This window comes from Euprymna scolopes, chromosome 40 (genome assembly GCF_053919585.1).
Source record: "Euprymna scolopes isolate OS-2025 chromosome 40, ASM5391958v1, whole genome shotgun sequence".
In the NCBI taxonomy this organism is placed as follows: Eukaryota; Metazoa; Mollusca; class Cephalopoda; order Sepiida; family Sepiolidae; genus Euprymna; species Euprymna scolopes.
In genome coordinates this window covers 14,512,004-14,529,817 of record NC_136521.1, presented here as the reverse complement: position 1 = coordinate 14,529,817, position 17,814 = coordinate 14,512,004, and the positions used below count along the sequence as shown (strand labels likewise).

At 33.3% G+C, this 17,814-nt stretch overlaps 1 protein-coding gene across 1 annotated transcript in view; it reads left to right on the top strand.

The window, feature by feature from the left end:
* Positions 1–188: 188 nt before the first annotated feature.
* LOC145265716 (S-crystallin 4-like) overlaps positions 189–17,814 on the top strand; it is a 25,250-nt gene continuing 7,624 nt past the window's right edge. The window contains exons 1-4 of the mRNA XM_080121771.1: positions 189–324; positions 5,625–5,720; positions 9,417–9,532; positions 12,553–12,591. Of these exons, the coding sequence (XP_079977897.1) occupies positions 192–324; positions 5,625–5,720; positions 9,417–9,532; positions 12,553–12,591 (384 nt within the window). The 5' untranslated portion in view covers positions 189–191. The remainder of the gene's footprint in view (positions 325–5,624; positions 5,721–9,416; positions 9,533–12,552; positions 12,592–17,814) is intronic.

Sequence of the window (17,814 nt, the reverse complement as noted above, 5' to 3'; positions counted from 1 at the left end):
AATGTATTTTGACCTGATGATTTCTTACGTGGATGAAACGCAAATATTCTGCATAGCTTAATTGCCATATATTTTCAAAACTTACTATACATATATATATATATATATATATATATATATATATATATATATATATATATATATATATATATATATATATAATGTATGTTTAGGAAGGATACTGAATCATCATGCCTTCTTACACATTGTATTATTTCAATGGCCGTGGACGGGCCGAGATATGTCGGATGCTGTTCTCAATGTCAGGAGTGAGTTATGAAGATTCGAGGATTACATTTACTGACTGGAAGAACTACAGAAACAGTGAGTATTATTAAAAGCAGTGTCTCGCTTTCAACACGTTTATATATAAAGTTGGGACATGTATGTTTATTTGTTCATGGACACTTAGTGGGGTCTGGAGGGTAAATCCACTTAACTAAGCAAAATAGGAAGCAAGACTTCTTTTCTGACCTAATCCTATTCTTTAATTTAACTAATGCAACATCTATGTATATTTTGTATAAATTTCTCGTGTACATATTTTTATACATATACATATCTATAATATAAAGCTGAACGTCTCTGTGTGTGTTTGGTCACGAATAGGCTCCTATATCGTTGACTATTATAGAAAACTGATCACATATAATGATAGAAGATGTATCGAGACACGGGAATGGGTATGTTTTATCTGGCATAATAAATGATTCATTAAAATTGGTCCACAAAGTATGGAAATTAAATATTTAAAAATTAAAAAAAAACGTTTACAAGTGTTTTTGATATAGATGCACATATTAATACTTTGATAAGTATGTTTTAACTTAAATATGGATGGTATAATAAAATTGTGGGGTCTGCGTTCGCGCCTGGCCTCCATAGAATGGAAATAGGCACAAACTTTAATAAAGACTTTTCATATCTATCTGCGTAAGTATACTTTGATAATTATGTTTCAGTTTAAAGAAATATGGTAAAATAAAATTATGGGGTGTTCGTTCGCGCCTGACCTCCATAGTATGGAAATATGTTACAAAGTTTAACAAGGTTTTTTAATATATATCCACAGAATATTGTGATAAGTGTTTCAGTGTGAACAGGTATGGTATAATAAATTATGGGGTTTATCTATTTTATATTTACTTTCATCATATTTTGCTTTGGTTTTGATACCCCCAAATTCGAAGCTATCTCTTTACAAGCCTTCCTTTTCATAACCTATCATACTTTCATAAATCAGAGTCCATTTTCTGTAGGCTGTTTTTGAACCCAGTCAACGACGGATACTTTTGCTAGTGTATATATATATACATATATATATATATATATATACGTATTTATGTCTTTTCTCTCGACATAGATTTCAATTTATTATACGCTATAATTATTTATAGTCAAACAAAATTACAAATCTCGTTTCATGACACTTTATTTTACTTTCTCTTGATAAAACCCCAGCAACAAGTAGGCGAAACGTTGTTTTACGTCTTTTGCTTTTTAACTTTTACTCATCAAGGTCGAAAGAATTTCCGTCATATATGACGTCATCTACTATACCATATATGATTTGATCTGCTATAATGTCATATATGACGTAACCTGGCATGACGTTATATATGACGTATATTGTGAACAAAACAACCAACAAACACATGGGTTTCAAATTTTTTACAGATATATATATACCTATCTTTGTATATATATATATATATATATATATATATATATATATATATATATATATATATATATATATATTCGCGATACTTTCTTGAGTGAATTCAAGTATTTATACGAAAGTGCATTTTTACCTAAATGCTTGTTGGGAATAATTTTCCCATTGACAAATCTGGTACCCCCTTTAATGGGGAGCAGCATATATATTATTTTTAAAATATAATTATCCACTGACACGCGTTTCGTCATCCACGACTCATCAGAGTGGCTGAATCTAGCGAGATTCGAAATCGGCACCTCGTGATAAGAAGCCTAAACCTCTACCACGCGGCTAACATATATATATATATATATATATATATATATATATATATATATATATATATATATATATATATATATATATATATATATATATATATATATATATATATATATATATATATATATATATATATATATATATATATATATATATATATATATATATATATATATATATATATATATATATATATATATATATATATATATATATATATATATATATGCATGTATGTATGTATGCATGTATGTATGTATGTATGTATGTATGTATATATTTAATCTATAAGAATAAAGATTTTCCAAGTAAAACTTACATTGCATTTAAGCTTCCTAACTTATATTTTTTATTATTGTTGCGCCGATTTTTCGGCAATAGAAAAACATACTTTGCTTTAATTTCTCTCAAGTGTTCCCTCATTAATATAAAAACATTTTGATATAATCACCTAAATTGAAAATACAACTTATGTCATCAATAAGGAAAACACTTTTTCGCTTTACAGATGGATCCTTTTCAGCTAATTATTAGACGTGTTTGCTTTAATTTGCACACTATTTAATGCAATCAATTGCATGTCATCAAATGTATTATTGTATTCTAATTTCACCAACCTACACCTAAAACTTTTTTACGATGCATTGAGACATTTTCTATTATATTAAAAAAATAACAAGAAAAACACAAACTACTAGCGTTTAAACAAAGAGAAAACATCGAAAAAAAATGGATAATGGAGGTAATCAAATTGTTTTTATTTACAAGAACATCACAATACGCTCCATTGATTTTTTTTTTAATTTAAGACAGTTGTAAACATATTCGTAGACGTCTGGCCAATTTCAAATAATAGGAATGGTATTAAGTGGTATTCATATGACATAATCACTTAAGGTAAGCAATGAAAAGTGTCCTCAGTACTAAATGGGTGACCATTTAGAGGTGCTATGTGTGGTTTTAGTATTGTTTCAATTCGCACTGGATTTCTCCTTGCTACTGGAATAAAACAGTGCCGATTCAAGAGAGGTACGGTTGGTGATTGTGTAACTGTTGCTTCACAATTAAAAACGCACAGCCACCCTTACGGAGTAGTAAGAAAGAAAACAGTTTACATGTATACAATTCGCCGAACCCAGAGTTCTTTTAAAAAGGAAAAGATAACTCATATTAATTGGAGGTTTATTCACATCTGATCCCCTCTAAGGCTGGACCCTCCTTGTCAATCAGTCGCATTATTTTTCTAATACAAGGCAATCATTCACAGCTTGCTCACAAAAATCAAAAGTAGCGACTCGTAAACAGTCGGCACATGTATTGGGAGATATGATTGGGGGGGGGGGGCTCTTGCATTCCGGAAGACTCATTCTGTTCATAAAACTCGCACTTAACATTCTTACTTTGATGGATTGTATAATGCAAGTGATGAAACAGCTGTAACGATTTAAACTGAAGAAATAAAAACAATTTATTTGATTCGAGTTTCTCCAGCTTTGTAGTAGACGAAGTATATTTATTATTACTTTGGAATTGTATATAAGAAAATTTGGATGGTTAAATGATAATATCCATTGAGATAAAGCACTCGAGTTTGACTACGAAACCACACATACACACATGCACATACATATATATAACATGTCACGTTGCTTTTTTGTTGAAGCTTACATTTATGTGTGCAATATCATTAAAGAAATGAATCATTATTTAGTCCACAGGGCTGGGACTATTATAAATTGCACAAGGAAACGTGGGCATTGACAAATATTTATTGTCGTAAATTAAGTACAATGTTAATACACACACACACACACACACACATACACACACAAACATTAATATATATATATATATATATATATATATATATATATATATATATATATAACAAATATTATATCAAGGATATAAAAATGATAAAAGATAGGGATATATTTGAATTCAATATATATATATATATATAACAAATAATTTAAGGGATATATTTGAATTCAATATATATATATATATATATATATATATATATATATATATATATATATACATAACAAATAATATATCAAACGTGGGCATTGACAAATATTTATTGTCGTAAATTAAGTACAATGTTAATACACACACACACACATACGCACACACAGACATTCATATATATATATATATATATATATATATATATATATATCGAATAATATATCAAGGATATAAAAATAATAAAAGATAGGGATATATTTGAATTCAATAGATTAGATTAGATGAAATATAATTATGTAATAAAAACTAATAGACATTCTAGGTAATCGGAGATTTGAAAAGTATAATTTAACTCAGTATATTAATAAACATATTAATAAACAAAAACTCATATAAGTATAGATCAATTTATATTGAAATGGTTTTTAAATATCAAAATTGAAATAAACGATATAATTCATAAAAATACAAATTAAATTATTGATGACTTTCTTATGTATATTTATTCCATTCGATGAAACACGCAACAATAAAACAATATGAATGTGAATTAAGTGAATACTTCTGTGATTTTTTTAAATGTTTAATCCAATTATAAATATGCTCTGAAAGTGTAACTCCACTTTTACTGAGCTGGATTAATTGTGGCGATTTGAATAACTTTATACTAGTAAATGTATCCCGCGTCTCCCAGTATTAAGTGTAACCTTAAATTCTTTTTTAAAAAAATGAAATAAAAAACGAAAATAAACTAAGACACGTGCATGCAAGTATTATGTTATTTCTAAACATTTCATTTCTTGTAAGTAAAAAAATATTCGAGTTGATATCGAAACCGAAATGTAAAGACACTGAGTTAAGTACGATAACCATTAGACTAGCTTGACATTATTTTAAAAGTGTTTTCAAACCAACGTATTTTTAACATAAGGAAGCTGCCATGTGAATGATTCACGCATACATAGCCGTGAAACAGTTGATAAACAAATAAAAATCCAATTACTCCTAAATACTCAATTTTGAGCTCTTAGCAGCACCTTTTCCAGATGAAAACAGAGTAAATAGTTTTCCACATGTCTGAATACCCTTAATACTAATTTTCAAAAATTCGTTTAGTATATACGTTGAGAATTGTTTTCACCGCCACGCGCATTTTCACTTTTATAGATATATAGATATACATGAAAATTATGAGAAAAGTCTGGATTTGATCATGTTTTTGTATCATGTATCTTGTAACGAATTAATAGACAATTTTGTGCTAAAGTTGATAAGCCTATAATTGTCGTTATCTACGGCACGATTTAATTGCTATTAAATCCCCGAAACATATGTACACAAGAATAAATATTGTTAGTGCTTAATTTTTCGAAGTAAAGTTCATGAGTATTGTCATCGAACTACAAACAACTCCAAATCGGTTGAGAAAATTTGTAATATCTGTGCTTGTTAATGTAATTACTTGTATGTGGAATAATATCTAATGTGACAGAGTACCCGTATAATAGTGATTCGAATGAATCCTACTGATGAGCCCAAAGTAGGGCGAAATTCGATTGTATGGCTTTCAGTCTGTAGTTGTTATAGTTTGTGTGAGCTGTTGTCTTGTTTGTTTATGGAAATAAATAAATGTTGTTTTTTATATTAGAAATGCCGTGTTCCTGTCTTCCGGTGCTGGAAATCGATGGAAAGACACAAATACCCCAAAGTATGGCCATTGCAAGATATTTAGCTCGGGAATTCGGTAAGTATATATTTTTATCGTTTGGAAAATATATACAAAATGAACTTAGATTGTTTGGACTGAAGAGAAGGTGAGGTGAGCACAAAAAACAAAGGAATGCAACTATAATTACAAACATAGTTACGTATTAACCTATCTATTTATCAATATATATATGTATATATATATATATGTATATACATGTATATATACACACATGTTTACATATATGCACATATGTATATGTACATTCACACATATGTATGAATATATATATACACACACATATGTATATATATATATACACAGATATATATACACACATGTAAATATATACGCATATGTATTATATAGATTTATATGTATATATATATATATATATATACATATGTGTGTATAAAAGACACATGTATATATATATATATATATATATATATATATATATATATGATGATTGCAACGTCTTGCCAGACGAGTGCCATTCCCTCGGACACTTAAAGTCCATGATCCAAAATGCCTAAGGGAGTATCTATACAAAAATGATGTTACAGAGTCTTAGCTTTGTACGACAGCTAAATCTCTCTCTCGGTTCAAAATGTTGAGATCCAGCAACAAGCAAGAGCAAGATAGCCAGCAACAAATTAAACTGCAGACCAGCTTAATGCGGGTACTGGTTTCCAGGTTTATGTTTTTTTTTAAATCAGAGATTTGCTTCTCCTAGAAAGGTTGCCTTCACCATGGCTTACGGAAGCCCTCTCCACCCCAACACATATATACATGCACTCAAATATACACGGTGCTAGTTGGCCGTTGACCCTCCCCCCCCCCCAAAAAAAAGGGTTCATTCGCCCTTTGAAAGGTCTTGTTTTTAATCCTTCAGGGAGACTAGCCGCCCTCCTCACCAAACAAGTCTGGTGGGGGAACCAGTTTAGTCGCCGGTGACCCACCCATGAGGCAGGTAGTACTGGCTTACATGGTACCAGTAGCATATGACATGACCTGACACATATACATATATACATACTCATATACACATATGTATATGTATTAGGTTGTTTCAAAAATAGTGTCGTTTTTTATCAGATATATATACGTCAAAAAGCGACATTATTTTTGCACAAACTTAATATGTGTGTGTGTGTGTGTGTGTGTGTGTGTGTGTGTGTGTGTGTGTGTGTGTGTGTGTGTGTGTGAAAGAGGGAGAGGACAAATATCGACGATACAAAAATATATATTGGTGCACATTGATTTATTTAACCGTTCAATAAGGTAGATACATCGATGGGAGTATGGGTTATAAAAGCTCTTTATAGTTACGAATTTCGAAGTCTAATTCTTTTCATTGGAAGAGCTGAGAAGGATCTAGGTTACAAATAACGAATGTGATGTCTATACGCAATAGTATATAGTTTTGTATTCTTCGTGTATCTAAGCTTTACATGTTTAGCTTTAGATTATCTCCATAAGTCTCCATTTAAAGGACTCTCCAATACTCCTTTTATTCACTTATATATATATAGAGAGAGAAACCTATATACACATATATATGATGAAGATTGCAACGTCTTGTCAGACGAGTGCCACTTCCTCAGACACTTAAAGTCCATGAGCCCGAAAATGACTTCCATCGCCACAGGACCATTTTTATAGACAAATGCCTGAGGGAGTATCTATACACAGATGATGTTACAGAGTCTTAGCTTTGTACGACAGCTAAGTCTCTCTCTCTCTCTCTCTCTCTCTCTCTCTCTCTCTCTCTCTCTCTCTCTCTCTCTCTCTCTCTCTCTCTCTCTCTCTCTCTCGGTTCAATATGTTGAGATCCAGCAACAAGCAAGAGCAAAATAGCCAGCAACAAGTTAAACTGCAGACCAGCTTAATGCGGGTACTGGTCTCCCGCTTTATGGTTTTTTAAATCAGATATTTGCTTCTACTAGAAAGGTTGCCTTCACCACGGCTTACGGGAGTCCTCTCCACCCCAGCACACACATATACATACACACAAACACACATATACATATATATACATATATACATATACATGTATATATACATATATATACATACATATATATATACATATATATACATATACATATATATGTATATATACATATATATGTATATATACATATATATATACATACACACACACCCACACACACAAACTCACACATATATATATATATATATAACTACTTAATTTACTCACATAAAATTAATATACGACAGTATAGATTTATGCGTAAACTTTAAGTATTTACTTCGAAAGTGCTCAATACGTAGTTAGAGCTAGTTAGTAAGTTATAAAATGTATATGGCGATTTAACTACACTGAATATTCCGCGTTTTATTATACTAGAAAGCTGATTGGCTAACTAAAATTTCAATAGAAGATGCGCATATAAAAACGACAAACAACCACAGAATTCGCGCATAAGCCTGAAGAATCCTCGAGTGGATGAAATGCGGAATATATATATATATATATATATATATATATATATATATATATATATATATATATATATATATACTGGCAAAACCAAAAACAACACGAATGAATTACTTAATGTTTGTATCTTTTCGGATATCACAATTGTTTTGATATAAACCAAACAATTTTAAATTTTATACTATTTTTAAAAAATTTCATAGTTACATCTCATCAGATATGTTTGAAAAAATACAAAGTTTGTACGTATCTTGACACATTTTTCTTTACGGAAACATTCTAATTTTTCCTGTGGACAGAGAGAGACAGAGAGACAGAAATACACAGACAGACAGACAGACAGACAGGTAGACACACAGATATGGACGGATGTTAAATATTAATGCATTTAAACCAAGCTTCTCTCTTACAATAATCAGCGCTTTGCTCCACACACACACACACACACACATACACATACACAGACACACACACACACATGGTCCAAATTAAAATAAATGGCTCTTATCTTGATGAAGCACCATGTTTTGACGAACTTCTGCGATATGAAGAACGTGAAGCTTAATTTTTCCCCAAATTACTGGATTCAGAATCAAATAACCCGAAAAGGGGTTGATATATCATAAAACAAAACAACCAAACCAAACACGAAGAATAAATAATACTTAGATATATAAAACAGAAACTTGGAGCATAAAAACATTTATCCAAAATAACATAATTCCGCATCAAATAACACGAAAAAGGGTTGATATGTCATAAAACAAAACAACAAAATAAATAAATAAATATTTGCAAATATAAAAGACTGGAAACATACCACCACTTTAAAGAATTATTAGATTAAATTCTGTATTAAATAATTCGAAAAGAGTTAATATGCCGTTAAACAAAATGACGAAGCCAAACACCATGAATAATTATTTGAAAATATTAAAAAAAAAAACTTGAAATAATAATTTTTTTTTCAAAATGACTGAATTCGCTTTTAATAACCAGAAAAGGATGGACACGCCGTAAAACAAAACAACATAACCAAACAAGAACGAATATTGGAATATTTAATAAGAACTTCCAGCATGAAATCTTTTTTTCCAAAGGGAACGAATCCAGCATTGAATAAACGGTAAAGTGTTTATATGTCGCAACAAAACGAACGAACCAACTAGAAAATCGACCCATGGCATGATCAGAAAACGATCACGTGTTTCTTTCTTTCATCTTGAACATTTCGTTTAATATTTCTCGTATATCTCTTGTTTCAGGATTCCATGGCAAAGATAATGTGGAAATGACAAAAGTTGAATCCATAACAGATTCTTTTTACGATTTATTCCATGATTATATGCGACTTTATCATGACAGAGACGGAAGATTATTGGTAAGTACGATAGTAATTTAAAAGTATACATAATTTTATAAATATATAAGAATCTATATATTAGTGCCGTAGTAGCTTTAACGTACGTGCGTACGTTAAAGCTACTACGGCACACGTACGTACGTGTGTCACTGTTTTTATATTATAGATTATTCGATCGGGAGATCCCATTTATTAAATAGGAGGACAGAAGGCGATAACTAACCAGGAACAGTAACCCTTTATGACCTTATTGAACTGATTCAATCGTAAATAAATGAATATCTATACATTAATACAATAGCGTGTGTTATTTTCTGTGTCACGTTTACATCCGGGTCGTTTAATTGTTATGTACTTCCATTTCTTGCAATAATAATTTACCAAGAATTCTCCATATGTTTTGGTTTCGGTTTCGATTATAACTGATGGCACTTAAGTAATCTATTTTTTTATAAATAATTTTATCAAGAATTCTTAATAAGTTTTGGTTTCGGTTTCGATTATGGCTGAAGGAGCTCAAGTTATATATAAATACATATATTTTTTTCATAAGTTTTTATTTCGGTTTCGATTCAAGCTAATGCACCCAAGTCATATGGATATATTGTTTTTATTTTTGAAAGCGGAACTTTGTAACATATAAAAATCGATAGAACATTAACTCTATAATAATATATACGAAATCTGCAAGAATTAAAATATCATATTTATGCGTACTTTACGAACGGGTCTTATCTGGCGTTCGTGTTAGCTTAGATAACTATTTTTGCAGTTTTAACAAAATAGCTACAATAATATCAGAGCGTCTCCATTTACACTGAACATCTCGGGAATGCCAACATCAATATATTACATATGAAGGAGTCCCCTGTGGAATTTCCACAGGTTCCGCTAGTAATGGCATAAATAAGGTGGGAATTGATTCAAACACGCCTTGTACATATTAGTTCAGTATCTGGGTAGATGCCAGATATCTCCAGATTGCAACTGTCCATTGCTTACATTGAGTTTTCCGCCATTTAAAAGTAATAATAATTTTTTTGTTTAATCTGTAAAATAATTCAAGCCATAAATGATTAAGTTAAAATATAATTATGCTAATTTATTGTTCGCAGCATGCTACTCCCCTCCACCCTCCCCTCCAATAAATAAGATTCCCCAATTACCGAAGACGCAGTGTAAAAAAACAATTTTAATAAATGATAAATGATGTCACTTTTGGACCGTACGTGAAACTAAAATATACCTTCTTAATCTTTTGGCTGGGATCCAAGGGTAGTACATGCTCCGTCTAGCAATTTTATAATGATATCGTGTGGTTTCCGTTCGCGTAGGGCGTCCATACAATGGAAATACGTCACAGACTCTTATAAGAATATGAAGATAAACCGTAATAACTAGATATATTCTAACCCTAATCCTAACCCTAACCAGATTACTTAGAAAAATACTTTTAGTTTTAACAAAAATGGCTACAATATATCGTGGGCTCCCCTTTCGTGTTGAACATTCGCAGAAAGCCCAGCAGTAATATATTACATATGAAAGATGCCGCCGTGGAATTTCTAATATATATTAATATGTGTTCAAGCCGTATCAATATGCATTTAAAAATAAAATAGTAATTGTCTGTATTTTTGAGATGAGGTGTTTTCATTTATTGAGATTGTCGGGCTGACTTCCTCATCTTGGTTGATATAGTCACAACGTTTCGGTCGTTTTGCCCTCCGGCCTTCATCAGGTGTTTTGTATCGACCTAGGGAACCGTTTGTTAGGAGTCTCGAACCCAACCCGATATTATTATTACGGGGGTACCGTGTTCGGACTCCAGCTAGGCTCTGGGACATAGTTGCTGATTCTCTGTTTTGAATGTTACTTTTCACTGCCTTCGTTCAGGATTGAACTCAGCACCTTTGGGTAACTGTAAACTTTGATACAATGTGTCCTAGTGACATATGGCCGAGTGGTCCTAGACGTTGTATCAAAGTTTACGTCGTATACGTTACGTCTAATTCAGAGGCAAGTTCTCGGGCAGTTATGAGTGTGTTAGCTTCGACTAAGGTTCATAATTTTAATATTTGATGGCCGAACACTACGCTCATCATCTTCAATACTCTTGTAGCCGCCACGAAATTTCTTAGACCATCATTGTGCTGTGTGTTCAGTCGAAGTTCCTGGACCAAAGTATATCCAGCAGCTTTTCTGCGTCGCTTGAATTGAAATAAGAAAATTGTGCGAATTTACTTTTTTTTCCCATCTTGTATTCAACGTTCTGAAAAGAAGACATTGTTTTAAAACGATTGTAATTTAAACGATTAGGTAGAGCGAAAAACGCCCTTTAAGATTATATATAAAGTAAAGGTATTCTAATGAAAACTTATTTGAAAATACATTATTTGAAATCAAAATTAAAAATTCCGCAAGAAATTTCTTCTCAACCTAATCTCTCTCTATCTCTCTCTCTATCTCTCTCTCTCTCTCTCTCTCTCTATCTCTCTCTCTCTCTTTCTCTCTCTTTCTCTCTCTTTCTCTCTCTTTCCCTCCCTCCCTCTTTTTCTTTCTCTCTCTCTTTCTCTCTCTCTCTCTCTCTCTCCCTCCCTCTTTTTCTTTCTCTCTCTCTTTCTCTCTCTCCCTCCCTCCCTCTTTTTCTCTCTCTTTCTCTCTCTCCCTCCCTCCCTCTTTTTCTTTCTCTCTCTTTCTCTCTCTCTCTCCCTCTTTTTCTTTCTCTCTCTCTTTCTCTCTCTCCCTCCCTCCCTCTTTTTCTCTCTCTTTCTCTCTCTCTCTCCCTCCCTCCCTCTTTTTCTTTCTCTCTCTCTTTCTCTCTCTCTCCCTCCCTCCCTCTTTTTCTTTCTCTCTCTCTTTCTCTCTCTCTCCCTCCCTCCCTCTTTTTCTTTCTCTCTCTCTTTCTCTCTCTCCCTCCCTCCCTCTTTTTCTCTCTCTTTCTCTCTCTCTATCTCTATCTCTCTCTCTCTCTCAAAGCTACTCTTCAGCATATTTTTATATATTTTCACATTATTCTTGATATGCTTCTATTCTAGACATGTCTTGGTGCTGATATACGTAACCGAACATCCAATGTAAGTTATTCAATTTTATTTCTTAATAAGTAAATATAAAAGCCTATTAAAGTTGGATATTTAAATTAATGTTTGATACAATTTAATCTGTATTTCTGGTAATAAAAATTTCTGGTAATAAAAAACAATTAAAGAATCTCTACTATTATATAGAGAGGCCCACTTAAAAGTAGACCATAAAATGTAATAGATACGAGGAACATTCTTTTCTAGTTTAAATTACTTGTAGCATTGTTTAAATTATCTGTACTGTTATAAAAGATGCTCAAAGTACTCCCCGTTACATTTCTGGCCACGGTTAACAACGTTTGCAGATACTGCTTGTTGATCTTCTCCTGGTAGAGTTGATAAGGTTCTCCTTAAGTTGGTCTAGACTGTGAGGATTATTTGCATAAACATTTTGTTTTAAAGTCCCCCAAAGATAAAAATCATATGAGGACAAGTCTGGGGAACGTGGTGGTCATAACCTTTTGCCTTTTGTTCTCTCTTCCGTAAACATCTCATGAACTCATGTCCGTGGTCTGTGAAACGTGTGGCATGTAGCACATTCTTGTTGGAAAAAGAATTGCATTTTGTCAGTTGGTCTGTAAGAGAAAGATTGGAGAGATCGGGCTACTTTTAAGCGGGTCAGTCTGTGTTAAAGGAACGTTGTATGTATGTGAGTTCGTTCACTATAGGCTCGAAAACGGCTGAGCCTATTTTTATGAAATTTAAGACACTTTATGTACCTGACTGTTCTTAGATAGCCTTTGTGTCGGAATATCTACGATAAGTATCGATAATCGATAATGGATAATTGATAATGGATAATTGATAATCGATAATCGATAATCGAAAAATCTGATGAAAGAATGGAACAGGCGATGTTAACACCTTATACAACATCACAAGTGCATTTGAGAAGTTTTATTACCACACAAGCAGAAAGGCTCAGCATATAAAATCAACAGTAAGTTCTTTGATTTGACAATAATGCTTTCGAAATAAATGTTTCCGTTCAAAGCACTACTGAACCATGATACTTGACTTTTTCGTCCTAAAATTCCATTCAAGCCATTATCACCACACAAGCAGTAAAGTCGGGCATATATATATATATATATAGGTTCTTTGATATGACAGGAGCGCGTTCGAAATGAATGTTTCTGTTTAGAGCACAGTTGAACTATAATACTTGACTTTTGCATTTTAAACTTTAATTCAAACGATAATATATTAAAAAGAAATTTATAAAATCAACAATATGTTCTCTATAGTGCCATATAGACTACAATTTATTGTTGACTAAGTCACTGCGTAGAGTTTCCTTCCGGCGCACCGAGATGCGTCCTCAATTAGGGAGGGGGACGATCGATCGATTTGATTGAAAAAAAATGGGTGATTTCACCGATTTTGATGACAATAAAAAAATAGAATTGTGAAACATTGGTTGATCATCATTAAATCCACGGGCAACATCAGGTCTCCCTACTAGAATATATTCAAAACTTCATGCCAATCAGCTAAATATCCCTTACTTTTTTATTTATTCCATTTTCACTCGAAACAAAACACAGTGCCACTTTTATGTATGGGACTACTATTAGGGGCATACGTTTCAGTGTACGGAGTTGAGCAGCAAGATGCCTGTTCACATTACACTTGAACTTCTATATGTCAGTACAGTTGGGAAGCAGAGTCCCAGAAGAGAGTTGGAAAGTCTGGCAGTTCTAGGGAAAAAAAACTATTGGAGTAAAAGGCTTTCTTACATCTAGGGATCTCTACTGTGTAGGGGTGGGATTTTGCTGCTTTGTCGGCGGTATTTACTTTGAGGGGGTACAAGTGCTTGTAGTTCGTCGGAGCATTCACAATTAAAATACTCGTAGAACAGGCAGAGGTATGCAACTTAATAAACATATCTGCGAATATCAAACAGACGATTCCAATTGGAGGTTTTCCCTCGACCCTCAAACCTACCAGAGTCTTAATCATTGTTTAGATGGCTTCCCCCCCCCTTTTGGCTGAAATATGGTCTTGGTCATGTGCAGTTCTATGAGGTCCATTTTTAGATTTGCCTTTTTAACATTTGTAAAATAATTAGCCTGTTGGCTTAATGGGAAATTCCAACGGACTATTCAGATAATTTCGATTTGTATGAATTTTTTTAACAATATATATAGACATCAATTTATCAATTCAGGTTTCTTCTAGAATTTTAAATGGTCTAAGTGTTGCATAATATGAGTACAAACATCCACCGAAAACTTAATTTTTAAATTAAGTTTCTATAATATGCGTTAAGCACTAATTAAAGAGAATTCCCTGAATTTTATTTTTTTTTCTTAAGTGTGCTTAATCCTAAGCTTTGAATTTAAGACACTTTCCAGAATGGATTTTTATTATACATTGGAATATGATTCTAAATGACTTAGTGTGATTATTGTGTAAAATATTTCTCTTCTTCGGGAAATAAATTTTACACGTCTTGGGAAAGAGTATTCCATTAGTTTATCTATCTATATATCTATATATCTATATATCTATAAAAGTGAAAATATGAGTGCGGACACTTCTCAACCAACATACTCAACGGATTTTGGATTTACAGACTTGAAATTTGGTTTATAGGATATTCAGACACGTGGGAACATTTTTAATCGGTTTTAATCCGGGAAAACGGGTTGCTAAGGGATAAAAACTGAAAAATTGGTTTGTGGGGGTCGTCGAATTTTTTTCTGTTTGCTAACTGTTCCACGAATGCGCATTCGTCAATATTTTTTTTTTTTTTACATAGGGATCACCACTTATCAAGGCCCAGAGACCACTCGATGATAAGGGTTAAGAGTGTACAGTAGTCAATTGGAACATAAAGTAATCGTTAGTAATGGAAATTTGGTAAATTTTTTAACTTAAGTGGAACGGCTCATCAAGAACTTGTTTACGTTGGACTTGAAGACAATCAGATTGTAGTCAGCTGGAAAGCAGGAAAACGGAAGACAGTTCCACAGGCGTACAGTTCTAAGAAAGAAGTTTTGTTTATGGAATCTACGTTTAGGTTTAGCCACAGATAAAGGGGAATTATTGATAGTGGTTTCAGCTAGACGAGTGTTTCTTGTGAAAGTTTGGCGAGGAGGGACCATAGATTGAAGCTCAGTCGAACACTTTCCACGAAAATAACGATAAAGCAGAGACAAACTGGCAACATCTCGTCTGTAAGATAGAGATTGCAGGGAAGAGAAAAAGATGTCTCCTACGAGGCTACGAAGTATTTTTTTTTTTTTACACAGTGATCACCACTTATCAAGGCCCGGAAGCCACTCAGGGATAAGGATTATTGCAAGTACATTACGTTAGTGTGGAGATTTGATGAAGTGTTTAATTAAGGGGCGGTTCATTAGAAATTTGTTAACATTGGACTTGAAGACATCCAAGTTGTAGTCCGGAGGGAAGCAGGTAGACGGAACAGAGTTCCACAGGCGTGCAGTTCTAAGAAAGAAGCTTTGTTCATGTAATCCGCGTTTTGATTTAGGCACAGATATAGAGTGGGGGAAATTTTTCACAGTGGATTCAGCTAGACGAGTGTTTTTCGTGAAAGATTGGCGAGGTGGGGACCAGAGATTGGAGTTCAGACGAGCACCTGCCATGAAAATAACGATAAAACAAGGATAGGCTCGCAACGTCTCTTCTGTGGGAGAGAGGTTGCAGGGTAGAGAAAAGGGCATCCCCCACTAAGCCACGAAGTCTATTTTGTACTCTGTCAAGGCATGGTAGGCTGTTTTTGGCCGCTCCTGCCCAGATATGGCAACAGTATTCCATCCTTGGACGTACTTGGCTTTTATATAGATAGAGAATTGCATCAGTAGTGAGATATCTTCTGGAGCGGTAGAAGGATCCCACCATCTTTCCAGCAACCTTGGCAACAGACTTGATGTACGTGTTCCATTTCAGATCAGGAGTAAAGGTCAAACCCAGAAGCTTGTCAAAACACGGGGCCTCACCCAGACGAGAGCCATCCATCACAATTGATGCCAGCTGGGGATCAGAGCGTTGATGATGTAAGGATAGGAGTTTGGTTTTGGATGCGTTAAAGGTAACCAGCTACATCTTCCCCCACTGAATCACGCGCTCGAGATCAGAGGAGAGAGAATCAGAGAGAACTTTGTCATTTACAGCCTTTCATGTGTTGCCGTAGATGGTCGTGTCATCAGCATAGATGTCAACGAATGATTTAAGTATGTGTTTAGGGAGGTCATTGATGTAGATCAGGAAGAGAGTTGGGCCCAGGATTGAACTCTTGAATTTTGAACTCTATCAGGACAGGACAAGTCCTTTCTCTATAGGACATATTCATTATGTTAAAATAAGTCAGTTTGAAAACAATTTTTAACATCATGTCAAGCAGGCATAATAGTTATCGCACTTGACTCACTGCCTTTAGGTTTTGGTTTCGATCTCAGACAAAGTATTTTTTTTTCGTTTTTTTTTTTTTTACTTACAAAAGTGAACTATTTAGAAAAAAACATAATCCTCGCATGCACGAGTGAATTAAAATATAATATTTATGCTTATTTTACGACCGAGCAATACCGGGTGGCAAGCTAGTATATCTGTAAAGGTGAGAATGTGTGTGAGGATACTTCTCAACCTATGTACTACACGCATTATTAATCTGCAGACTTGAGATTTTGTATATACACTATTCAAACAGATGGTAAGCTTTTTAATCGGTTTTCATCCCGTAAAAAAGGCTGCTAAAGGCTCAGAATTGAAAAAATGGTACATGGAAGACATCGGGGTTTTTTTCTGTTTGTCAACTATTTCACGTATAAACATGACAGTTTTTAATGTCATGAATAAGTAAATTTGAAAACAATGTTTGGAAACGTGTCAAGCTGGCCTAATGTCTATCGTACTTGACTCACTGTCTTTAGGTTTGGATCTCAGCTCGAGTATTTTTTTTTTTACATACGATGATGAACTGTTTAGAAAAATATGATACTCACATACACACGTTTCAGTTTGTTTCCGGTTTTTTTGTTTTTTTACTTCATTTTTTTTTTAAAGAAATTAACGTTATGTTTAATACCGGGCAACAGCGGGTACATCGTTTAGTTTATAAAAGTGAGAATGTGTGTGTGTGTGTGTGTGTGTGTGTGTGTGTGTGTGTGTGTGTGTGTGTGCGTGCGTGCGTGTGTGCGTTAAGATACTTCTCAGCCTATATACTCGACAACTTTTTGACCCACA